At 41.5% G+C, this 26,827-nt stretch overlaps 1 protein-coding gene across 1 annotated transcript; it reads left to right on the forward strand.

Moving 5' to 3' along the window:
- The first annotated feature begins 1,658 nt into the window (after nt 1-1,658).
- LOC123401423 (F-box/kelch-repeat protein At1g74510-like) lies at nt 1,659-5,251 on the forward strand. The gene is made up of 2 exons (XM_045095221.1): nt 1,659-2,058; nt 3,515-5,251. Exon 2 carries the CDS (start codon nt 3,593-3,595, stop codon nt 4,868-4,870), a length of 1,278 nt encoding a protein of 425 aa, XP_044951156.1. The 5' UTR covers nt 1,659-2,058; nt 3,515-3,592; the 3' UTR covers nt 4,871-5,251.
- Nucleotides 5,252-26,827: the final 21,576 nt, after the last annotated feature.

Raw genomic sequence — 26,827 nt, forward strand, 5'->3', positions numbered from 1 at the left:
TTGCAGTTCCTGACACGGCGACACGTGCCGGCCGCCCCGGCTTACCGAGGGATGGACGTTTGACGTGCATGCAAGGGGTTTGATCCAGTCCCGTTACTGTTACAAGACAGGCCAGTGAAATACTGAAATGACCACTTTCAGCTACTCTCGCACGTAGCGTATGTCCGACGCGTCAGTCAACCGGGCAGTACGTAGCGTATGCAAACTGCACACGTACGTAGGCGCCGAACCCGCTTTTGAAAGCGGGTATGGGCTTCTGTCAAATCGAAAGAGGCGGCAAATACCACCATCTGTAGTGACTAAAGCATTTACGTTACTACTTGTAGCCGCGTTTTCTACGTGTGTATTTTACTCTCACGTGCGACCGCTTGTAGTGATCAACGCCATTAGCAGTTACTACCGTTTTCAACGCGCGACCACGAGCAATTCGGTCAGAAGGGGATTGGCAGGGTTGCACACGTACGTGCGTGCCAGTTCGGTCGTTTCACATGACGGTCGGCAACAAAACACTGGCTGTACCCCTACTCTGTACGCACGTGTACGGGCGGCAATACCTAAAGTTCTACCAACTTATTTATACCCTAACAATGAGACGATTCAATCCTCAAAAAAAAAAAAAAACGAGCCGATTAGATTGCATCCAACAAAATGCCGACTGGACCCGTATTTCCTACCGATGATTGGATTAGAAAAACAGCACGGCGTTGGGCGTCCGCCTACGCGCGTACGCAGATACGCCGCCGGCCCGTTGAACCGATCGGTGGAGCAATTGACCGGAACCGTTGCCGTCCAGACTAATAAATTTTTAGAAAAGTGAAGCGGTGAAGTGGAGAGCAAGGAGAGAAAGTAGGGGGCCGTTCCAATGGGCACAGCTCAGAGTTTACGCGCAGAAAACGACCGCGACGTCGTTGGGCGCTAAAATAAGCCGCGGCTGTGCAATCAGGAGCCTCGTCAGTCCCAAAGAGAAGGACAAGCAATTACTCGTATTTTTTTAAGAGAGAGAGAGAGGGGATGGAGGGAAAAGAAGGGCGGCCTGGATCCAGCTACAGTCAGGCTCAGGGTACTACGTCCAACAACCGTCAGAGGCCCCCTGCGTGCGTGCGTCCTTGAGTATCATCCTGGCCATGCGTGCCGTCCTTCCTCCTGCGCAGCAGCCAGCAGGCCAGCGGCGGCGGCGACGACGAGGAAAACCAAGGTTTCAGCTCGTGCTGCGTAATAAGCCCACGGCCGGCATAAAAAGAAAGAATGTAAACGATCGAAATGTTCCGGTTTCGGCCGGTGGTAATTATTACGGAATGGGGCGCTCCTCGCTCGCTCCGGTTACCGCGTCCTGGCGACTGGCGTGACGGAGACCCGCGGCCCACGTCCAAGCCCGTCGCCGCCCGCCCAACAGAAAGAATAGAAAAACTGCAAAGCTCCACCGATCCGGCTCCGTTTCCCCCCGCCCTTTTCCACGTGAGACGCACGCACGTCTCGTCCGTCCGTCCGTCGCCCAATCAATCATCCGCGCCTGCCGACGCCGAGGAAGAAAGCCCGGGTCGGGGCTGGGACGAGACGCCCCGCCGCCGGCCCGGCCCGGCCCGGCCCGCCCCGACCGCGCGTAAATATAAAAGTCGCGGCCCCTCCCCCTCCCATCCTCCTCTCCTCACGCACCGCACCGCACCGCAACCCCCGTCCCGTCCCGTTCCGTTCGGTTCCGTATAACGGCGCCCCTCGCCTCGCCCCCGCCCCCGCACCGCGTCTCGCCCATAACTACTCCTCCGCATCGCTGTTTTTTCTCCCCCTCTCCGCCCTACCCCAACCCCCACCCCCCTCTCCTCCAGCCGCATCCCACCCGCCTGCCCTGCCCCGCCCCGCCCGGTGGACCTGTGGCGGCCGCCAATCCCGTCGCATCCAACCCCCTCCTCCGCCCCGATCCCGCCGCCGTCCGAGGGGCCGGGTGCGGGCAGCGCCCGTTCTCGCCGGCGTCCGCCTTCCGCCAGCCCGCTGCCGCCGCGTCGGCGACTCACGGCGGCGCCGGGGGCCAGCCAAGCGCGTCGGCGATGGCCACGGCCTGAGGTGCGATTCCCGCTTTCCCCGCCAGGCGCCGCCGGCGTACTGCGGCTTTCTGCCCAGCCCTTATTGTTCGTTACTGTTTGTTGCCGCAAATACGGTGGTTGTATTTTCCTCTCCGTCGATTGTTTCTTCACGGTTTTGTGTTCCTCGTAATGGCCGGTGACGAGTGGCCGGTCGGATTAGCGGCCATTGGTTAGTGCTGCCTAAAGCGGGGTTTCAGTGGATCGACGACATCGGTGGCGACAAAACCGATCAGATTTGCGATAGTGCTATTTACAGTTGGCGTTAGTTTTTAATAACCCAGCGCGCTTTTGCTGCTCGACTACTAGATCTTGTTAACTGCCCAATACTACCCTTGTAGGCTATGGATATCCCTGTCGAACCGATAATTTTGCATGTGCTCGCTTCCTTGCCGCTGTACCAAATTGGTAGACGCTATTAAATGAATTCACCAATGATCCACAAGGTGTGCATATCTGTTTATCTACTCGTACTTATTAGGACCAACTTGGAATACCATTTCTTATGGTTCGTTCAGCTGCAACAAGCCCACAAATAGATATGACGTGTGGGTGTTAGCCCAGATGTAATTTATTTCCAAGCATGATTTTCTAGATTTGGTTTGTCCTTCTCTCTGTTGGTATCGTAGAGTGGTTTCAGGGTGAATAGATGGGGCCTTTTGTGTTCGGATTTTGCCAATTTTCCGAGGACCGGTGCTTTACTAGTTTTCAAATTATATTTCTTTTGTGTAAGACTGGAACCGTTCCACATATTTGCCTATATCTGTTGAAGGGGGTCCATTTTAGATATTTGCGGGTTACGAGCTCGAGCCTTTTCTTGATAAAAATAAATAAAATCCTTCAGTATGGTGGACTGAGTTAGATTTTAGGTCAAATCCATCCTCCAATGACAAGGTACAATGACATGTTACCGATACATCCTTGCAGGTTGCAGCCTTAGATTTGAATAATTGAGGTCAATATGTACTCACATGTTTAGCTTGATATCATATAATTGAGATTGTTTTTACTCATCTGATGTTAAATTTGGATTTAGTTTGATATTATAGTCATGTTATTCGTATGAGTAGTCAGTAATCTTCTGTTTATACCCTGCTGTTTTGCTTATCCTGTGATCACTATGGACCATTTTGCCAAACTTCTAATGTTCATCCGTGTTTGTAATCTGGTAATCTTTTTTGCTGGGTTGGAATCATATATTCACATGTGTTCTCTTTTCGTTGGTTGAGCTAAGTGATGTTTGTGGAGTTGTCTTGCAAGTTTGTTTTTCTGTACACAATTGCAAATTTCCTGATATACATCGTTGCTACTTTTTTTTTTGACTGAAAGATAGTAGGAGAGGCATCGATGCCACTTTCAGTTAAACCTGAACTTACACATCTAGAATAGTACTCTTATCCGAGTAGAATGTCTGCTGACATAACTTTGATTTGTTGCAGATTTAGGATGTGTGCAGAGGGCCTGGAGTCTTGTCGATAGGTTCTCCCTGTTGCAATATTGTTGCAGATTCTGCCGGAATGTTGGAGGGTCAATCTTGCCTGATCTCGAGGTCACTGCCCAGCTCCTGCGAACAGGAATCCAGATTAGCTTATATGACTTACCACCTCCTCGAGATCACGAGGACTAAGCGCCCATCTGGGGTCCTGGCTATTGAGCATGATGGAATTGCTGTGGCGGCAGTGCTGGCAAAGCGGCCTAGGTCTGAGGATAGCCATGATGCTGTGCCGGTAGACTGTCAAGGCAGTAATCAGGGCTATTCTGATTCAAGCACACTGATAAGTTCTATTGGTAGAGATAATTCAATCAATTGCCTGGCCCGTTGCTCTCGGTCTGATTATGGCTCCATAGCATCACTGAGCCGGAACTTCCGTTCCCTTGTCCGTGATGGTGGTTTGTACAGAGAACGGCGGAGGTTAGGGATTGCAGAACACTGGGTATATTTCTCCTGCAATGTGCAGGAGTGGGAGGCATATGACCCATACCGTGGACGGTGGATGACACTCCCAAGGATGCCACCTAACGAGTGTTTCATGTGCTCAGATAAGGAGTCGCTAGCTGTGGGCACTGAACTTCTGGTGTTTGGCAAGGAGATTCTTTCACATATTGTTCTTAGCTATAGCATTCTGACCAACTCATGGTCAAGAGGTGTTGAAATGAATGCCCCTAGATGTTTGTTTGGATCGGCTAGTTTTGGAGAGAAGGCAATTATAGCTGGTGGTATGGATTCTCATGGGAGTGTGCTTAGCTCTGCTGAGCTGTACAACTCTGAAACTAAAAGTTGGGTTACACTTGCGAGCATGAACAAGCGTAGGAGAATGTGTTCTGGAGTCTTCATGGATGGCAAGTTTTATGTTATTGGTGGAATGGCCAGTAACACGGAGGTGCTGACATGCGGAGAAGAGTATGATTTAGAGAAGGGTACCTGGAGGTTGATAGAGAACATGTCAGAGGGGCTCAATGGTGCCAGTGGTGCTCCTCCCCTTGTCGCTGTAGTTGAGAATGAGCTATATGCGGCTCAATATGCAGGAAAGCTAGTAAGGAAGTATAATAAAAGCGATAACACATGGACAACTCTTGGGGAGTTACCAGAGCGCCCAGAAGCTGTGAATGGCTGGGGCATTGCATTCCGGGGATGTGGAGAGCGGCTCCTGGTGATTGGTGGACCAAGAGTGCTAGGTGGCGGGATGATTGAACTCCATTCGTGGATCCCAAGGGAGGGCCCCTTGCAATGGAACATGATCGGAAGCAAACCTTCTGGCAACTTTGTTTATAACTGTGCTGTCATGGGGTGCTGATTTCTGTGCCACCACCCACCCGTCGAACATACTTGTCAACAAGAAAGATTTGTGATATTGGTCTCGCAAATGCGCATAAAAGCACTGATTCTGCCTGATTGGTAATCTCTGCCTTCTTTTCTTTTTTTTCCTTCTCCTCTGGACATTTCAGATTTTACTTGATGTTCAATAGAGTAGTCAGTCACATCCTTCCTTGTATTCGTTAACAGTTACACTGTTGGGTTTCTGTTTCCCGTGCATTTGGTTTCCAGTTGGGAGTTTGTACCTGGTCTGGTCCGTATACTCTGTCGAGCTCAGAATTTGCTGAGATGGATGCATCTAGGTGACAAACTGTAATTGATGTAGCCTTGCATCTGGACAAAATTGTATTGGACTCTGAAATTGTCCCAGCTTCATAGTGCTCCTCTGCGAATGCGTCTTTAACAAAAAGAACACTAGTTGTAAATGTATCATGACATGGTTTACATTTCCTTCCTTGGTGTCATGCTAGTTGACATATTCAAGAACCATTCATCACACATATGCAAAACACTCAACCTGGCGCTGCTTCATCTTTACGTGCAATTTTGTAACTTTACACTACCTGTTGCGCTTTTGCCCGAATCCTTGTCGTGCCAAGTCAAAACGATACTTGGGCATAATTAAAGTTAGTTGAAGTGCGCTCAACCATTTCAGATGAAACATCAAAACACACGGAGCAATGTCTGGGCAAACAAGTCGGATATTTTGCACCGATCCGTCAATGTCTCTTAGCAGCATGGGCGCTTTTGATGCCCTACACGCACTTGATGCTGCTGGGCCTGGGCTGGGTGGAGGAGCTCCTCCCAAGTCGCTCCGCTTTACGTCTCAGCGCGCTCGGGATTCCACGCTAACCAACTAGGCTCCGCTTAGCCTACGGGGATATTGTTATCATCTAGGGTGGGCAGGTACCCACCTCCCCTCCATAGTATATTAAGAGAGAGAGAGAGAGAGAAGAACGCAGGAGACGACAAGCGCGGGGGCTAATCAGTGTGGGATCGCTGTCCGCTTCCTTCGGTGCTTTAACGTCGTGGAAATCGGAAAAAAGGGCCACGCCTCGCTGTCGAGTTGTTGCGTGCATCCTGTGCGATTAGGCTCGTTTCGGCCGGTCATCTCGCCGCATTATCCTTGCCTTCCCTGCTGCAGCCCTGTGTGTTTTCTGTGGGATTATTTCCGTTTGGTTGTGATGGGATTGCCCTCTTTTTCGTTCAGACGCGATGGGGTTCTTGTCGGGTTGCGTCTCTTTTAGTTTTGTTTTAGTAGGCCTTGGGCTAATGGATCTGGGAATTTTGTTTGTCAAGTGGCTAGGGTTGGCTCATGGATTTAAGAATTTTCTTTATCAACTGGCTAGGATATGCAAGGCACTCTCCTGTAGAGTGTTAGGAAAAATATATCTGACAGACACCCAGCCAGACGTCACGTAAAACACCTACTCTATCTAAACGGGAATATTAGGAAGGAAATCACGCCAGACCCCTTGCTTCCGCAGTTTTCGTGTCTTGGAAAAGATCTATGGCAGCATTATTTGATGAAAAACGCATATCCAAACTGGTCCGCGGACAAATGCGGAACAATGTTGGATTAAATGCGGAACAATGTTGGATTGTTTGCGGCATCTGGACAGCTTGGTCCGGACGTCTGTGGAAGGTTTGAGAGCGTGTGTTGAAAATGCCCTAATCTGATTCTTTTGTAGTTCCACTAGGCAGTGATTTGTTGTTCCTCAGTTATCTGCTTCGTCAGCTTCGCCATCAGGTTTCCTGAATCCAATAATTGTGCTCACCGCTAAATCGAATGATGATTGGCAAATTGATCATGGTCTGATCTCTGATGGCGTTGGTTATCCCGTCAATTTCTTGGTACTCCGGCGACGTTGCGGTTGTTGCATCTTGGCATGCATGCATGCATGCATCCCTGTTATCAGAGGACAAACTACGCGTCCCGTTTCTTTTATACTACTGTATTACTCCCTCCGTTCCTAAATATAAGTCTTTTAAGATATTTTACTAGGAGTCTACATACGAAGCAAAATAAGTGAATCTACATTCTAAAGTATGTCTATATACATCCGTATGTAGTCCATTAATGAAACCTAAAGACTTATATTTAGAAACGGAGGGAGTAGATTAGAAATAGATCAAAGCGTCCCAGCTTTGTTCCTTGATAACAATTCAAAAAAAGAAAAGAAAGAGGAGAATATAGTCCCTCCAAGGCTCCAAAAGGACAGTGAGATATGCGCCTATACGGGCGCTGAGGGCAGGGCAGGCTGGTTGTTGACCTGAATTCAGACTGCCGACGATTGGGTCGAGAGAGTCCAGCTGCGTGCAGTTTCCTTGATATCTTGTACTCCGTCCTCGCGGTACGGTGGTGCAGCCTGCAGCCTGCAGGCACCACCCGTGGGCACTTGGCCGTGAGTTGGCCCCCTTGAGAAGGCGACTTGAGCTAGCCGCCCTTTCAGCCGGCAAAAGGATACGCAGGGTGGCCGCGAGCGAGTGACAGCGGGGTGAGCCGCGAGTCCGTGAACGTACCCTGCCAACGTATGAAGGATGCTTCGTGCTGGCAGCAAAGATACACGCGGGTGCTGCTGCTTGGCACAATCGACAAATCTATAATCTGTACACGCAACTAATTCATAAAGTAAACTATGCACGAATTTTTTCACACATCTAACCTTTTCGTATGGCGTCCGACAGCCGGCGTCATACTACATTGTGTAGCGTTTGACACATGGACGTTACGTCGCTGGTCAGTGTCGTATCCGGGGTCATATTTTTGATTGTGTCGCTCATAGGTGAAAGAAGCCACACTATATTGTGTGATGTCTAGTTGAAAGGAGCCATACTATTTTATATTAAATCGTTGTAACTTTAAATTTATGCATCCGATGAAAACGTGCCTTATACGAATATCGTGTATTTTTTCTGTGTTCTACATAATGGTTGCATTTTTATTTATGTTAAAATCAATTTTTTAATAAAAACCCTGTTACAAAATGCATCATAATATAACTCGTCGGATTTGTTAAGACTTACAAACTTGACATGATGATAGTCATTGACCTGTAGCTCTTATGCATTTGCACCCTGCATGAGTTTTGCACTACATAATGTGTACGTTTATGCCTTGCCTATGCTTGCCATGTTAGTCATCCTTAACATGTTCGTGTCTTGCATCTAAGTTACTAACATGATATAAATGAAATTTTGTTATAAAAAGTTGCATTTTGTAGGATTCATAGTAAATAATCATGGCATCATATGAATATGATATAATTACGAAAGTTGGAAAATTTTATGTCTAATTTAAATCCATGTCATTTTCATACCCACTAAATATCCGCGTCACTATGTTTTGAGTCACTAAAATATCTAAGACAATGTTCTACGAGACTGACACTTGTTAAATTCACCAAGTTCCTGGATGTCAACATAACTTTGCATTTTGTAAAGTGCATAGTAAATCAACCATGCCTGTATCATGTTATGTAATTTTATGTAACATACTTTCATTTATGTCATGTTAGTCTCTTTTAATATGGATCTTACAAAATGCAACTTTGTGTCATAGATTTTCATTTATATCATGTTAGTCACTTAGATGCAAGACATGAACATGTTAAAGATGATCAACATGGCAAGCATAGGCATGGAGTGAACATATACATTATGTAGTGCAAAACTCATGTAGGATGGAAATGCATAAGAGCTACATGTCAATGGCTATCATCATGCCAAATTTGTAAGTCTTAACAAATTCGCCCAGTTATACTATGCTGCATTTTTGTAACAGAGTTTTCATCAAGAAAATTGATCCTAAGTAGATGAAAATGCCATCATTGTGTAGAAAACAGAAAAATACATAACATTCATATAAGGCACCATTTCATCGAATGCACGGATTAAAAGTTACAACAGTTTTAATATAAGGTAGTATGATCTTTTCACCTAGGCGGCACACAATGTAGTGTGGCTCCTTCCACCTAGGAGCCACACAACCAGGAGTGTGGCCCCAGGGTGCCACACTACCAGAGGTGTAACGCCCATATGTCAGACGCTACATAGTGTAACGTGCCGTCTTGCTGTCGTGCGCCACACGAAAGGGTTAGGCATATGAATTTCTTTCGTGCACATTTCATTTTCTGAATTAGTTGCATCTATAGGTCAATTTTGTTCATTTTGTTGTGCTGCTTGCACGGCCACAACCCACACCCACACACACAGTCTGCTGCATGGTGTCTGACAAGTCGACGAGTACAAAAGCGCACCAGGGTGAGGAGGAACGTGAGGTCAACAAGGGTGTGTTTGGTTGCTCGCCAAATTTTCATGTTTTCACCTTGTGTGGCTCTATGAAGCCTGTGTCGATTAGGCCAAGGCTTGAACCATATTCTACAACTTGTTTGGTTAGCCGGATTGTATTAGGAGGCATTTTCTTTCTTGATAGTATGCAAATTACGTACCGCATTTTTATAGAAGGAAGAAAATATTTTAAACGAATCTCACGATGATGCGAACATTAACGTAGGAACACCCACACCAACGCTATCTAAACTAATCTCTCACAAAACTATGTAACCCTCATGCTCCATTAAGGGCTAACTTCCAATCTCTTAGCTCCTTCAGTATTTTGTTAGTGAGGTCCAGAGCGCCCTTTTGTTGCTCCGGTCTATTGAAAACTCGTGCATTGCATTCCTTCCGTAGTGACCAAGCCGTGCAGATGACCACACTATCAAAACCCCTTTTGTCGGCAGTCCGAAGGCTGACACGATATCGCAGCCACCAATCAATAAAAGTGTGAGTCTCCATCGATGCAGGTATGGGTAAATGCAGCTTGTCGAGGCATTGATGCCAAACGTCACGAGCGAAAACACATTTCACGAGAATTATCTACAATTTTTTTATTGCTGCAAGCCAATATTCTACAACTTTCATATACTTTTGGTAACATTTTATATTATTTTAGGACTAACTTACTTATCTAGTGCTTAGTGCTAGTTCCTCTTTTTTGTGTGTTTTTTGTTTCATAGATATTCCATACCAAACTAACTCCAAACGCGATAAAAATTTAAAGAGATTTTTTTGGGAATATATGTGAATTTTGGAAGTCGGAATCAACGCAACACGGTGTCCGAGGGAGGCACAAGCCAAGAGGGTGCTACCTGGGGGGGGGGGCGATGACTTGTTCCCAACCCTTAAGTCGGTTGAGGCTCTCCTTATGTTGCAAGAAATATATTTTTGTGATAAAAATCCCCTCAAAAATTTCAGCCCGATCAGAGTTACGGATTCCGGATATTTAAGAAACAGTGGAGGGCCAGAAAATAGGTCGCGGAAACAAGAGAGAAACAGAGAGAAAGATCCAATCCCGGAGGGGCTGCTGTCCTCCAGGAGTCATGGCATCCATGGACCAGAGGAGAAACCATCCTCCCACCTAGGGAGGAGGCCAAGGAAGAAAAAAAAGGAGGGGGCTCTCTTCCCCTCTCTCCCGGTGGCGCCGAAGCGCCACCGAGGCAACCATCATGATGGCAATCAACACCAACAACTTTGCCGTTGTCACCACCAACTCTCTACTCCTCTATGTAGCGGCGTAAAACCTCTCTTACCCAATGTAATCTTTATTTGAACATGGTGCTTAATGCTATATATTATTATCTAATGATGTGTGGCTATCCTATGATGTTTGAGTAGATTTATTTTGTCCTACGGGTTAACTGTGATATGATGTTATTGATATGAGTTGTGTGTTGATATGGTGCTGTACTAAGGTGTCTTCCGTGATGCGCACACATGAATGATACACACTGAAGGGTTTGCAATACGTTCATGATTCGCTATAGTGGGTGGTTAGAGTGACAGAAGCTTACACCCGAGTAAGGGAGTTGTGTGCGTATGGGAGTAAAGAGGACACGATGTTTAATGCTATGGTTGGGTTTACCTTAATAATTTCTAGTAGTTGTGGATGCTTGCTAGAGGTCCAATCATAAGTGCATATGATCCAAGTACAGAAAGTGTGTTAGTGTATGCCTCTCCCTCATTGCATATGATAAATATCTATCATGTTATATTCAATTGCCTATGGACAATCTTTCTCTTGTGTTACACAAAAATCTTTATACTAACAACTTACTTATTATATTTATCTAAACAACCCCTTACTTTTATGTACTTGCTCTTTATTTTCTTGCAAAACTATCTATTCCACCTACTAAGTACTTCTAGGTTCTTTCCCGCAAAGTAGTTCCATACTTGTTATAGGTAAAGTAAGTGTTACCGTGCGTAAAGTTGTATCGATGGTCGATAGAACTCGAGATAATATTAAGTCTACCTTTAGCTCCTTGTTGGGTTCGACACTCTTACCTATTGAAAAAGGCTACAAACGACCCCATACACTTGTTGGTTATCAAGACCTTTTTCTGGCGTCGTTGCGGGGGAGCAATAGCGTAGCAGTTGATATTCTCGTGTGTGCTTGTTTGTTTTATCACTAAGTAATTTTTATTTTCTGTCATTAGTTGTTTTATATATTTAGTTATGGATAAGGAACACGAAACACCAAAAAAATTAGTTGTACTTGCTACTCATGGAGATGGGGATCCTCCTAAAACCCTCGATGATGGTTATGTGGAAAACATTAAATACTACTTTGATAATCCTGAGAAATCCCCATTGAACTTGATAATGGGACAGGCGTTGGATCAACGTGAGTACTTTAAGGATTATCGCTTTGCTAAAAAAGGTAAACACTTATGGGATCAAATTAAAATATTGCGTTGGTATGCTTGGGATTTATGCGTGAGAAGTGATTATACCTGTTGCTCTAATAAGGTTCTATACCTTTGCTTTCAATGTGAATTTAATGATAATAAAACCTTAGCTTCTTATGTTAATGGTATATATGAATACTATGATGTGGAACAAATAGAAGAATCTGTTGCTTTTAAGGGTGCATATGAAATTGCTTCTTTGATTGAAAAGTATGATGGTATTCCTTACAAATATGAATTTTTTTTCCATACTTCAATATTTCTATGAGAATTATGAATACCATGCCGGTATTAATGAATTTATTGAAAGAATGAGTGTTGCCTCGGAAGAGACTAATATTTTTTCACGAATGTGTGGAAGAAGAAATTGATGATACTATGAGCTCATTAGATGAAAAAGGTGAGGAGGAGAGCGAAGAACAAAAGGAGGAAGAGCGGATTATCTACCCGTGCCCACCTTACAATGAGTGTAACTCTTCAACTCATATATTGTTTAATTTCCATTCATGCTTATCGAAGGATGAATACTATGATCCCTTGGATTTGTTTGAAATATCCCTTTTTGATGAACTTGATGCTTGCTATGATTGTGGCCATGATGCCAATATGAATTATGCTTATGAAGATGAATTTGTTATGGTTCCTTATGTTAAGCATGAAACTCTTGCTATTGCACCCACACATGATAGTCCTATTATCTTTTTGAATTCTCCCAACTACACCATATCAAAGAAGTTTGCACTTATTAAGGATTATATTGATGGGTTGCGTTTTATCACTACAAATGATGATTTTGCTGGATATAACATGCATGTGCTTGCTGCTCCAACTTGCAATTATTATCAGAGAGGAACCAAACCTTCACCTCTCTATGTTTCCAGTACGATAAAATTGCAAGAAACTACTTATGCTATGTATTGGCCTTTACTTTGTGTGAATGAATTGTTCTTTTATGACATGCCAATGCATAGGAAGAGAGTTATACTTTATTTATAAATGATATGTATCACTTTGTGCTCACTACTAAATTACAAATCATTTTTAATTAAAATTGGCTTTGATATACCTTGGGATCCGGTTGGATCAATTACTTGAGCACTATATGCCTAGCTTAATGGCTTTAAAGAAAGCGCTGCCAGGGAGACAACCCGGAGGTTTTAGAGAGTAATTTATTTCTGTTGTATGCTTTTAAAATAACTAAAAACAAAAAAGTGGGTAACCTAAAACTTTTTCAAAAAGAAAAGTGAAGGACGAGCGTTGTTGAAGTGGAGGCTACCCTTGAACTTTCTTCATGCCCATGGAAACTTTGTGAATCTTGATTAGAGAATCTTTTCAACAAAAATAAGTATACCCTTGTGCAAATCCATTGTATTATAAAAACAATGTGCCAATATTTACCTTTAGGAAGTTTAAATTGCTTGTTTGATATGTGTTGTGCAAAAACAGAAACTTTGGTGTAGTGTTTGAATTTTCATAGTTTAGTGGAACGTCAAAAGATCTGATATTTTTACACAGTACGTTTATACAAATTGTTTACCACATCCTAAATGTTCATAATTTTCTGAGTTACAGAAGTATACGTCTGCATCTTTCTAGACCGTCATGTTTTTCACAAATGGATGTTGTAGTTGCTTTGTGTGTTTATGTTTTGAATTCTTGTTGAGCCCCATTGACTTGGGAGCCATAGAATTGTGATAGCGTACATTGGGTAATGTTAGATTATAATTATGCGATAATGTTATGGCAGGACATGATGATATTTGATGATTATGTACTAAAATTTCTAATAAAAGTTTTGTCAAGTTTTGTGTGGATGAAGTATTCGAAGATCGAGGAGGTATCGATATGAGAATAATAAGGAGAGATAAGATTTCAAGCTTGGGGATTCCAAGGCACCCCAAGTAAATATTCAAGGAGACTCAAGCTTCTAAGCTTGGGGATGCCCCGGAAGGCATGCCATCTTTCTTCTTCAACAATTATCGGTATGTCTTGGTTTTTGTTGTGTTCACATGATACGCGTAAATTCTTGGAGTGTCGTGTGACTTTTATTTTCCTTTTATCAATACACCATGCTGGTATAGTAAAGTCCACGGTTGATTTATAGAATGCTCTATGCACTTCACTTATATCTTTTGAGTTGATTTATAGAATGCTTCATGTGCTTCACTTATATCATTTGAAGTTGGATGCATGTTTCTCTACATATAGAAAACTGTTATTCGTAGAATTCTCTTTTGCTTCACTTATATTTATTAGAGCATGTTCAGGTCTTTTGTAGAAACAATTAAACTCTCATGCTTCACTTATACCTATTTAGAGAGTCAATAGGAATCGGTCATTTACATGGTTAATCATAAAATCCTACATAAAACTTGTTGATCACTGAATATGGTATGTTTGATTCCCTACTATAGATTTGTGACATTAAGATAGTAATATGTGGGTGCACTAGTTGATGATTGTGTATTAGTAAGAATATTGATGTTAAAGTTTGTGATTCCGAAGCATGCATGTAATTTATCCTTGATTGAAATCCTTTGAGTTGTTATAATAGGAGTCGCTCGATGATTAACTCCTCCCAACCTTCTCCCTCGGAGCATGCGATTAGTACTTTGCTTCTAGAGAGATAATAAAACCTTGCAATAAGTATGTGAGTTCTTTATGATTAATGTGAAACCCTAGATATACGCACTCTCACCTCCACATATTTGCTAGCCTCTGTGGTACCGTGCATTACTGATGACGAGATGATGTATATACTTCTCGCACCTCGTTGGTTACCCCAAGTGGAAGGTTGAGATGTAGTCAACAACAAGTTTTCCCTCACACGGGAACTGTAAGGTTTATCAAACCAAGAGGACTCCTAGGACCAACAAGTAGGCGTCTCCTGTCCTGGTCAGCAGAAGACGTGGACCTGCACACACAAAAAATAACTTTGCTCCCAACGAGTACAGAGAGGTTGTCAATCTCTTCGGCCTTGTAGTTTGCAAAGGATCAAAACACAAGAGGGAAGGTAATAGTGATTGCAACGGGAAAGTAAATGAAAGCGGTAAATGGCGGAGGTGTAAACAATGATGGTGATATGGACCGGAGTCACATGATGTTCACTAGTGATGTCTCTCTCCCAAAATAAGATAAACAACTATGCTTGGGTAAACAAATCACAGTTGGGCAATTGACAGAATTATGAACGCACCGCAATGCTAATTATGCTACTTGATAGTTAGAGGTTCAATAGTAATGGACAGTACGCCAAGACAATTAGACCGTTTATTCATCAACATCTACTTACTAATCATCCACCTTGAGATATCTATCCAGAACATCTCTCCGGTATTAAGTTGCGAGCCCCACCCAAAGTGTAAAGTCAAAGCAACGGACAACTGCATTAACGAACTATGCGTAAGGTAAACAATCCTTGCAACCGTGGTCACAAGCACCGTTGTTTTCTCCCTGGTGGCAACAACACATCCCCTAGTCTCATGTTTCTGTCACTCAAGCTAGACATCGAGGGGCATGAACCCACAATCATGCATAACGCTCCCTCTTGGAGTTGCAATCTACTACTCGGCGAAAGCAATAAATAGCAACGGAGAACATGCATGAATCACTAAGGAAGATAATATAAAAGGATAATCAAATATATAACTCATAACAATCTGAACATAATCTCATAATCCATCGGATCCCAACAAACCGAGCATAGCAATAGCAAGAGAATTACATAGATGCCTTGATCATGTAGGGCATCTCACAAGGACTAACCATTTAAGCACAAGATTGGGGAGAAGACATCACATAGCTACTGGTCATGGACTCATGGTCCAAGGAGGACTACTCACGGCACATCCGAGAAGCGTCCATGGCGGTGGAGAAGCTCCCCGATGTCAATCCTCCCTCCGGCAGGGTGCCGGGAAGAGGTCTCCTGACGCTCCCGATCTCGAAAGTGCTGCGGCGGCGGAACGATGGACAAATTCGTAGTCCTGGAAGTTGTGGAAGGGTTTCCTCTCGGGACTCTAAATATAGGCCAAAGGAGGGCACCGGAGGAGGTTGGGCCCACCCAGGCGGCCTCCTGGCGCGGCATAGGGCCTGGCCGCGCCAGCAGGTCACCTGGGCAGCCCCTGGCCCCCCTCTGGCCCATCTTCGGTGATCCGGAAGCTTCTGTTTCGATAATTTTTTATATATTTTTCCTGGAATTGTTTGGGCTTCAGAAAATTGGGTAAAAGCCCGTGCAAAATAGACATCAGCAGACAGAAACTGGCACTGGGTGCACTGAGTTAGTAGGTTAGTCCAAATATGTGTAAAATGATATAAAAGTGTAGAAAAACATATAACAATGTCACCCAAAAGATCATGGAAGAAGCAAAAATTATGGATACGTTTGGGACGTATCAATTACCCATTCTCACTTTGAGGATCGGTGCAATGTTTGTTGATGCATCCAAACCCCATGACATGATACGCTCTATTGCACATAAGCCTCATTATATCTTGCTCAAAACAACCACCATACCTACCTATCATGGCATTTCCATAGCTATTCCGATACATATTGCCATGCAACTTCCATTATCATCATATACATGACTTGGGCATTCAATGTCATATTGTTTTGCATGATCGTAAGATAGCTAGCATGATATTTCCATGGCTTGTCCACTTTTTGATATCTTTTGCTATGCTAGATCATTGCACATCATGGTACACTGCGAGAGGCATTCATATATAGTCATATCATTCTATCAGTTTTTCATATCGAGTTCTAAGTAAATAAAAGTGTAATGATCATCATTATTAGAGCATTGTCCTAGTGAGGAAATAAAAATGGTAGAGGCCAAATGAGCCCACCATCAAAAAAATGGGGGAGGCCAAAAAAGGGAGAAAAAAAGCCCACCATGAAAAAAAAACAAATAAATGAGATCAAAAGAGAAGGGACTTTGCTACTATCCTTTACCACACTTGTGCCTCAAAGTGGCACCATGTTCTTCATATAGAGAGTCTCTTGTTTTGTCACTTCCATATGCTAGTGGCAAGTTTGCATTATAGAACTTGTCTTGTATATTCTGATGATTGTTGTCCTCAAATGCCCGAGGTCTTCATGAGCAAGCAAGTTTGATGCACACCCACTTAGCTTCAGTCAAGCTTTCATACACTTATTGCTCTAGTGCATCTGTTGCATGGTAATCCCTTCTCCTCCCATTGGTATCTATTGATGGGCATCTCCATAGCCCGTTGATACGCCGAGTTGATGCGAGGCATTCTTCTTCCCTTTTACCCCTTTGAAACCTACCATCATATTCTATTCCACCTTTATGATATATCCATGGTTCACGCTCATGTATTGCATGAGTAATAAAAAGCCGAATCACGTTTAAAAGTATGATCCAATTTCTTGGTTTGACACCGGGGTGCTCATCATTTAAACTTTATGCTAGGAAGACCAAGCATGACATGCCATATGATTTTGTAGGGATAGCATTCTTCAAACATTGTTATTTTGAAAGGACATGATTGTTTGCTAGTAAACCTAAGCATGTATGTATTTTTTCTCAAATAATAGATTATTGGCTTGAATCACTTATATCTTAATATTCTTGCCATGATTAGACATTTGTTCAAGATTATGATAGGTAAAATTCCACATCAAAAATTATCTTTTTACCATTTACCTACTCGAGGACGAGCAGGAATTAGCTTGGGTATGCTGATACGTCTGTGTCATATCTATATTTTTTGATTCTACATGCCAATATTCTACAACTTTCATATACTTTTGGCAACATTTTATATTATTATTGGGACTAACTTACTTATCCAGTGCCGAGTGTGAGGTCCTGTTTTTGTGTGTTTTTTGTTTTGTAGAAATTCCATATCAAACAGACTCCAAACGCAATAAAAATTTATGGAGATTTTTTTTGGAATATATGTGAATGTTGAGAGTCGGAATCAATGCAACCCAGTTCCCAAGGGAGGAACAAGCCAACACGGTGTGGCCTGGGGGCGCCCAGATGGCTTGTGTCCACCCCTTAAGTCGGTTGAGGCTCTCCTTCCACCGCAAGAAAGATATTTTTCTATAAAAATCCCCTCAAAATTTCTGCCCGATCGGAGTTACGAATCTTCAGGTATTTAAGAAACGTTGAAGGGCTACAAAATAGGTTGCGAAAACATGAGAGAAACACAGAGAAAGAGATCCAATCCTGAAGGGGTTGCTGCCCTCCGGGAGTCATGGCAGCCACGGACGAGAGGAGAAACCCTCTTCCCACCTAGGGAGGAGGCCAATGAAGAAGAAGAAGGAGGGGTGATACGTCCATTTTGCATCATGTTTACCTATTGTTATTTATGTTGTTTTTTGAATAATAATGCTTTTCAGAGTAATTCTAATGCCTTTTCTCTCATAATATGCAAGGTATACACAAAGAGGGAGAATTCTGGGAGCTCGAAATCTGGATCTGAAAAAGCTACGTCAGGCTACCTATTCGGCACAACTCCAAATGAGTTGAAACTTTACGAGGAATTTTTATGGAATATTTGAGGAATAATTGGAGCAAATAAGTACCAGAGGGGGGCCACCAGGTGGGCACAACCCACTTGGGCGAGCTAGGGAGCCCAGGCGCACCCCGGTGGGTTGTGCTCACCCAGGCCCACCTCTGGTACCCCTCTTCTCGTATATAAGTCATTTTGACCTAGAAAAAGGAGGGGAGGACTTTCGGGACGAAGCGCCACCGTCTTGAGGCGGAAGTTGGGCACGAGCACTTTTGCCCTCCGACGGAGCGATTCAACCGGGGGAACTTCCCTTCCGGAGGGGGAAATCATCGTCATCATCATCACCAACAACTCTCCCATCTTGGGGAGAGCTATATTCATCAACATCTTCAACAACACCAACTCCTCTCAAACCCTAGTTCATCTCTTGTGTTCAATCTTTGTACTGGAACTATAGATTGGTGCTTGTGGGTGACTAGTAGTGTTGATTACATCTTGTAGTTGATCACTATATGGTTTATTTGGTGGAAGATTATATGTTCAGATCCATTATGCTATTTAATACCCCTCTGATCTTGAGCATGATTATCATTTGTGAGTAGTTACTTTTGTTCTTGAGGTCACGGGAGAAATCATGTTGCAAGTAATCATGTGAACTTGATATGTGTTCGATATTTTGATGATATGTATGTTGTGATTCCCTTAGTGGTGTCATGTGAATGTCGACTACATGAAACTTCACCATATTTGGGCCTAAGGGAATGCATTGTGGAGTATTTATTAGATGATGGGTTGTGAGAGTGACAGAAGCTTAAACCCTAGTTTATGTGCTATTCTGTAAGGGACCGGTTGGATCCAAAAGTTTAATGCTATGATTAGAATTTATTCTTAATACTTTTCTCGTAGTTGCGGATGCTTGCGAGAGGGTTAATCATAAGTAGGATATTTGTTCAAGTAAGAACAGCACCTAAGCACCAGTCCACCCACATACCAAATTATCAAAGTAGCGAAGACGAATTAAGCCAACATGATGAAAGTGACTAGATGAAATTCTCGTGTACCCTCAAGAACACTTTGGTTATCATAAGAGTCCGTTTTGGCCTGTCCTTTGCCTCAAAAGGATTGGGCTACCTTGCTACACTTTTGTTACTACTATCGTTACTTGCTCGTTACAAATTATCTTGCTATCAAACTACTCCGATACTTACAATTTTAGCACTTGCAAACATTACCTTGTTGAAAACCACTTGTCATTTCCTTCTGGTCCTCGTTGGGTTCGACACTCTTACTTATTTAAAAGTCTACAATTGTCCCCATATACTTGTGGGTCATCAAGGATATTTTTTGGCGCCGTTGCCGGGGAGTGAAGCACTCTTGGTAAGTGGAAATTGGTAAGGAAAATTATTACTACGTGCTGAAATTTATTGTCACTTGCTACTATGGAAAACAATCCTTTGAGGGGTTTGTTCGGGGTATCTTCACCTTGATCGGAACCACAATTAGTTTACCCTCAACCTAGTGCACCTACTGAAAATATTGATTATGAAATTCCTTCGGGTATGGTAGAACAACTGCTAGCTAATCATTATGAAGGAGATGGAACCGAACATCCTGATATGCACTTGATATATGTGGATGAAATTTGTGGATTGTTTAAGCTTGCAGGTTTACCTGGAGATGAAGCTAAGAAGAAAGTTTTCCCTTTATATTTGAAGGGAAAATCATTTACATGGTATAGGCTATGCGATGATATTGGATCTTGGAACTGGAATCGGTTGAAATTGCAATTCCAACAAAAAATTTATCCTATGCATCTAGTTCATCGTGATCGGAATTATATATATAATTTTTGGCCTCGTGAAGGAGAAAGTATCGCTCTAGCTTGGGGGAGTCTTAAGTCAATATTATATTCATTCCCCAATCATGAGCTCTCAAGAGAAATTACTATTCAGAATTTTTATGCTCCACTTTCTCGTAATGATCAGCCCATGCTCGATACTTCTTGTACTGGTTCTTTTATGAAGAAGACTATTGAATTCCGGTGGGATCTTTTAGAAAGAATTAAATGCAACTCTGAAGATTGGGAACTCGACGAAGATAAAGAGTCAGGTATTGAACCTAAGTTTGATTGTGTTAAATCTTTTATGAATACTGATGATTTTTAATAGTTTAGCACTAAATATGGACTTGAATTTGAGATAGTAGCTTCCTTTTGTGAATCTTTTGCTACTCATGTTGATATCCCTAAGGAGAAGTGGTTTAAATACCACCCACCTATTAAAGAAGAAACTAAAGAACCGGTAAAATCTAAAGAAGAAACTATCATTTACAATGTTGATCCAGTTGTTCCCACTGCTTATATTGAAAAACTACCTTTGCCTGTTAGGATGAAGGATCATACTAAAGCTTCAACTGTGGTTAACAAAAGTTATGTTAGAACACCCAAACCAGTTGAACAAATCAGAGTTGAACCTAGCGTTTCTATGATTAAATATCTCTTGGTCGATAATATCGATGGGCATGTTATTTACTTCTGTGATGAAGCTTCTAGAATTCCCAAATCAGATAAAAAAGATAAACATGGAATAGTTGTTGGCATGCCTATTGTCTCAGTTAAGATAGGAGATCGCTGTTATCATGGGTTATGTGACCTAGGTGCTAGTGTGAGTGCTATTCCTTTTTTCCTTATATGAAGAAATTAAGAATGAAGTAGCACCTGCTGAAATAGAAAAGATACATGTTATTATTAAACTTGCCAATAGAGATACTATATCATCAATTGGGATTCTCAAAGATGTTGAAGTCTTGTGTGGGAAGATAAAATACCCTACTGATTTTCTTGTTCTTTGCTCCCCACAAGATGACTTTTGTCCCATTATCTTTGGCAGACCTTTCTTGAACACTGTTAATGCAAAAATTGATTGTAAGAAACAAACTGTCGGTGTTAGCTTTGGTGATGAATCTCATGAATTTAACTTTTCCAAGTTTAGTAGACAACCGCATGAGAAAGATTTTCTTGGTAAGGATAAAATTATTGGTCTTGCTTCTACTGATGTACCTCCTACCGATCCTTTAGAATAATATTTGCTAGACCATGAAAATGATTTACATATGCGTGAAGGAAATGAAATAGATAGAATTGTTTTCGAACAACAACCTCTGCTCAAACACAATTTGCATATTGAAACTCTAGGAGGTCCCCCTCCACCTAAAGGTGATCCTGTGTTTGAATTAAAACAATTGCCAGACACTTTGAAATGTGCTTATCTTGATGAGAATAAAGATATATCGTGTTATTATTAGTGCTAACCTTTTAGAACATGAAGAAGAAAGATTATTGAAAGATCTAAGGAAGCACCGAGCTGCTATTGGATATACTCTTGATGATCTTAAGGGCATTAGTCCCACTCTATGTCAGCACAAGATTAATAGGGAACCTGATGCTAAACCCGTTGTTGATCCCCAATGTTGGTTAAATCTGAAGATGAAAGAAGTGGTAAGAACGGAAATATTGAAACTTCTGGAAGCAGGTATAATCTATCCTATAGCTGATAGTAGATGGGTAAGTCCTGTTCATTGTGTCTCTAAGAAGGGAGGTATTACTATTGTTCCTAATGATAAGAATGAACTTATTCCACAAAGAATTGTCACATTCTATAGATGGTAACTAATTTTAGAAAATTAAACAAAGCAACTAGAAAAGATCATTACCCTCTGCCTTTTACTGATCAAATGTTAGAAAGACTATCTAAGCACACACATTTTTTGCTTTCTTGATGGATATTCTGTTTTTTCACAAATACCTGTTTCACAACCTGATCAAGAAAAGACCACTTTTACTTGTCCTTTTGGAACTTATGCTTATAGAGGTATGCCTTTTGGTTTATGTAATGCACCTGCTACCTTTCAAAGATGTATGACTGCTATATTCTCTTATTTCTGTGAAAAGATTGTTGAGGTTTTCGTGGATGACTTTTCTGTTTATGGGAAGTCTTTTGATGGTTGTTTAATAAATCTTGATTGAGTTTTGCAGAGATGTGAACAAACAAATCTTGTCTTGAATTGTGAGAAGTGCCACTTTATGGTTAAGGAAGGTATTGTTTTGGGCCATAAAATTTATGAAAGAGGCATTGAGGTGGACAAAGCCAAGGTTGATGCAATTCAGAAAATGCCATGTCCTAAAGATATCAAAGGTATTTGTAGTTTCCTTGGTCATGCTGGTTTCTATAGCAGGTTTATCAAAGACTTTTCTAAAATTTCTAGGCCTCTTACAAATCTTTTGCAAAAGGATTTTCCTTTTGTGTTTGATGATGATTGTTTGGAAGCCTTCAAAACACTAAATAAAGCCTTAATTACTGCACCTGTTGTTCAACCACTTGATTGGAACTTGCCTTTTGAGATTATGTGTGATGCTAGTGATTATGATGTTGGTGTTGTTCTAGGACAAAGAGTTGATAAGAAATTGAATGTTATCCATTATGCTAGTAAAACTCTGGACAGTGCTCAACAAAATTATGCTACTACTGAAAAAGAATTCTTAGCAGTAGTTTTTGCTTGTGATAAATTCAGATCTTACATTGTTGATTTAAAAGTTATTGTTCACACCGATCATGCCGCTATTAAATATCTTATGGAAAAGAAAGATGCTAAACCTAGACTCATTAGGTGGGCTCTTCTGTTACAAGAATTTGATTTGCATGTCAGTGATAGGAAAGGATCAGAGAACCCCGTAGTTGATAACTTGTCTAGGATTGAAAATATTCTTGATGACCCACAACCTATTAATGATAGCTTTCCTGATGAACAATTAGCTGCAATAAATGTTTCTAATAGTACAGCTTGGTATGTTGATTATGCTAATTATATTGTTGCTAAATACATACCACCTAGCTTCACATACCAACAAAAGAAAAACAATCTTCTATGATTTAAGACATTACTTTTGGGATGACCCACATCTTTATAAAGAAGGAGTAGATGGTATTATTAGACGTCGTGTACCTGAGCATGAACACGAACAAATCCTACGAAAATGTCACTCCGAAGCTTATGGAGGGCATCACGTGGGAGACAGAACCGCTCATAAGGTATTGCAATCTGTTTTTTATTGGCCTACTCTCTTCAAGGATGCCTGTAAGTTTGTCTCATCTTGTGATGAATGTCAAAGAATAGGTAATACCGGTAAGCGTCAAGAAATGCCTATGAATTGTTCACTTGTTGTTGAACCATTTGATGTTTGGGGATTTGATTTCATGGGACCTTTTCCTTCCTCTAATGGATATACACATATTTTGGTTGCTGTTGATTATGTTACTAAGTGGGTAGAAGCGATTACAACTAGTAGTGCTGATCACAACACCTCTATTAAAATGCTTAAGGAACTTATTTTCCCAAGGTTTGGAGTCCCTAGATATTTAATGACTGATGGTGGTTCACACTTTAGTCATGGTACTTTCCTTAAAATGCTTGCTAAGTATGATGTTAACCATAGAATTGCATCACCCTATCATCCTTAGTCTAGTGGTCAAGTTGAACTTAGCAATAGAGAAATAAAACTAATCTTACAAAAGACTATCAATAGGTCCCGGAAGAATTGGTCTAAGAAATTAGATGATGCACTTTGGGATTATAGAAGAACATATAAAAATCCTATGGGTATGTCTCCTTATAAAATGGTTTATGGAAAAGCTTGTCATTTGCCTCTTGAGTTAGAACATATAGCATATTGGGCAATCAAAGAACTCAACTATGATTTCAAACTTGCTGGTGAAAAGAGGTTATTTGATATTTGCTCATTAGATGAATGGAGAACCCAAGCTTATGAAGATGCAAAGTTATTTAAAGAAAAAGTTAAAAGATGGCATGACAAAAGAATCCAAAAGCATGAGTTCAAAGTTGGAGAATATGTTCTTTTGTACAACTCTCGTTTCAGATTCTTTGCAAGAAAACTCCTCGCCAAATGGGAAGGACCCTATGTTATCGAGGTGGTCTATCGATCTGGAGCTATCAAAATAAATAATGCCGAAGGTACTAACCGAAAGGTTGTCAATGGGCAACGAATAAAACATTATATCTCAGGTACGCCCATTAATGTTGAAAGCAATATTATCCAAACTATGACACCAGAAGAACACATAAAAGAAACCTTCATGAACACTCCAGAATCATGAAGAAAGGGAGGTACATGATACGGTAAGTAAACAGACTCCGAAAAATCCGCAAAAATATTTTTTGCCAGTTTTGGAATATCTAAAAAATTAGGGAAAGAAGAAACTTCGAGGAAAGTGACCTTGGTGGGCACGATACACGAGGGCACGCTTGGCTTGCCACGCGTGCCCCGGTGGGTTGTGCCCACCTCGGGTACTTTCCGGACTCCGTTTTTCTTCCGTTCTGCTTGTTCCCCAAAATAAAAAATCTTTATATACCTCCCAAACCTGTTGACCTCAGTATGGCGGAGTAATGTCCTGTTTTCTTTTCTCGCTGCTTTCTTGACAGATCTGAAATTATGTCTTCACAAGACTCGGAGGGTGAGAGCTATGTTGCAGATTATATCGCAAACCCCAAGGTCTATGGGGATGTGGAGCACTATGGCTGGACTTCGGAGGAAGAAGAAGACTAAGATCCTAATAGGAAAGAGGAGACGAGCAGAAAGGTAGATGAAGTTCCATTGCCCCAACCTCGGGACATGCACATTGAATTTAAGAAGTCAAGTCTCCCAAACAAAGTAAAGAAGCCTAAGATCCAGATTATCCCCTTTCGTCTTTTGCAGGAAAACAAGCAAAATTTATGCAAAAGGGTGTTGGATCTTGAGTGGGAGATCCGTGAATTGAAAGATGAGAATTCTGTCCTGAAGCGTAAGCTAAGGAAGGAAGACAAACTTTCTAGTTCATCACCATCACCTCCTTCTTCATCACCAAAAGAAAAATGAGTATCGGGTATGGGCACTCCCCTTGGCTTTCGCCAAGCTTGGGGGAGGTGCCCCAGTATCGTATCATCTCCACTATCTTTTGCCTTTACTTTTCTTAGTTCGATCTATGGTAATCTTTTGCTTTAGATGAATAAAAGTTTAGTTTGATCCTTTCTTTCCAAGAGTTTCCTTAGTGATCAATCTATGCAATCGTGTGCGAGATATATAATAAAGTTTAGTTTGTGTTTTGCCTTCTTTACTTTCTTGTTTCAATAAAAAGAAAGGAAATAAATGAAAAAGATCATATGCTAATCTTATGGTAAGTGATTATATTACACAAAGAAAATTATAAGTAGAAAATTTTATTATAGATTGACAAACATAGCATTGGTCAATGATGCAACTCATGAAATAATTAATAAGGGAAGAGAAGATTCACTTGCAAATACACTATCCTGTAAATCCTTTGTGATTGTGAGCACGCATCAAAATATTATATGCCAAAATTGTTGATGTTGCACAAGTAAGACAACATAATGAATTATGTTTGTTCATATTCACAGAGAAGTTATATTGTCATGGATCCTTCAACATGTGGTGCTTGACCCTATCTTTCCTACCCAAAAACTCCGCACTAAGTAGAGATACTACTTGTGCATCCAAAACCCTTAAAACCAAATCTTGTTTGACAGTCCACCATACCTACCTATGGATTGAGTAAGATCCTTCAAGTAATTTGTCATCGGTGCAAAAAGGGCAATCAAAATTGCTTCTAAAAGTGTAAGATCATTTAATGTAAGGGAAAATTGAGCGTTGTACGAACTTGTGATGGTGAAGAATAAAAGCGACAAACTGCATAATAAAGGTTGCCATCACAAGGGGCAATATAACGTGATGTTCTCTTGCACTAAGGGGTTGAGCATACAAACAAAAAGCGCATGGCAACCTCTGCTTCCCTCTGTGAAGGGCCTATCTTTTACTTTTATGTATTTACTTTCATGCAAGAGTCAAAGTTTTTCTCTCTATTCCTTTTTATTTTCTCCTTTGGCAAGCATCATGTGGTGAGGAAAGATCTAGGCACATATATCCAGTTGAATATGGGTAGCATGAGTTATTATTTATTGACATCACCCTTGAGGTGAATTCTTTGGAAGGCGAAACTATAAGCCCCTATCTTTCTATGTGCCTGGTTGAAACGTTTTGCTCATGTGTACGCGGTGAGTGTTAGCAATCATAGAAGACTAAATGATGGTTGAGTATGTGGACTTGCCTAAAGGCTCCGATATGTGACCCTTCCTAAAAAGATGATGAATTGTAGTTGCAAAGTTGACTCAGAACATAGTTTGTTGGTTTCCAATAGAGTTTATGCTTTATACTTCGATGTTGTGATGAGTTATCATTTGTTCATGAGAAGCCTATGATAAAAGTTCTATGATAGAAGTTTTATGTTAAAGTTTGTTGCTGTTATAATAAGTTACATGATGCTGCTATGTCTGTATTTTTGTTCTTATCGACACCTCTCTCTCTCTAAGCATGTGGACATGTTTCTCGATTTTGGTTTTTTGCTTGAGGACAAGCGAGGTCTAAGCTTGGGGGAGTTGATACGTCCATTTTGCATCATGTTTACCTACTGTTATTTATGTTATTTTATTGAATAATAATGCTTTTTGGAGTAATTCTAATTCCTTTTCTATCATAATATGCAAGGTATACACAAGGGGGGGAATTCTGGCAGCTAGAAATCTGGACCTGAAAAAGTAGGTCAGGCTACCTATTCTTCAAAACTCCAAATGAGCTG

The sequence above is a fragment of the Hordeum vulgare genome, chromosome 6H (assembly GCF_904849725.1).
Source record: "Hordeum vulgare subsp. vulgare chromosome 6H, MorexV3_pseudomolecules_assembly, whole genome shotgun sequence".
NCBI classification, from domain to species: Eukaryota; Viridiplantae; Streptophyta; class Magnoliopsida; order Poales; family Poaceae; genus Hordeum; species Hordeum vulgare.

Coding starts and splice junctions, on each gene's coding strand:
- LOC123401423 (XM_045095221.1), top strand. CDS start 3,593: ATGTTGGAGGGTCAATCTTGCCTGATCTCGAGGTCACTGCCCAGCTCC.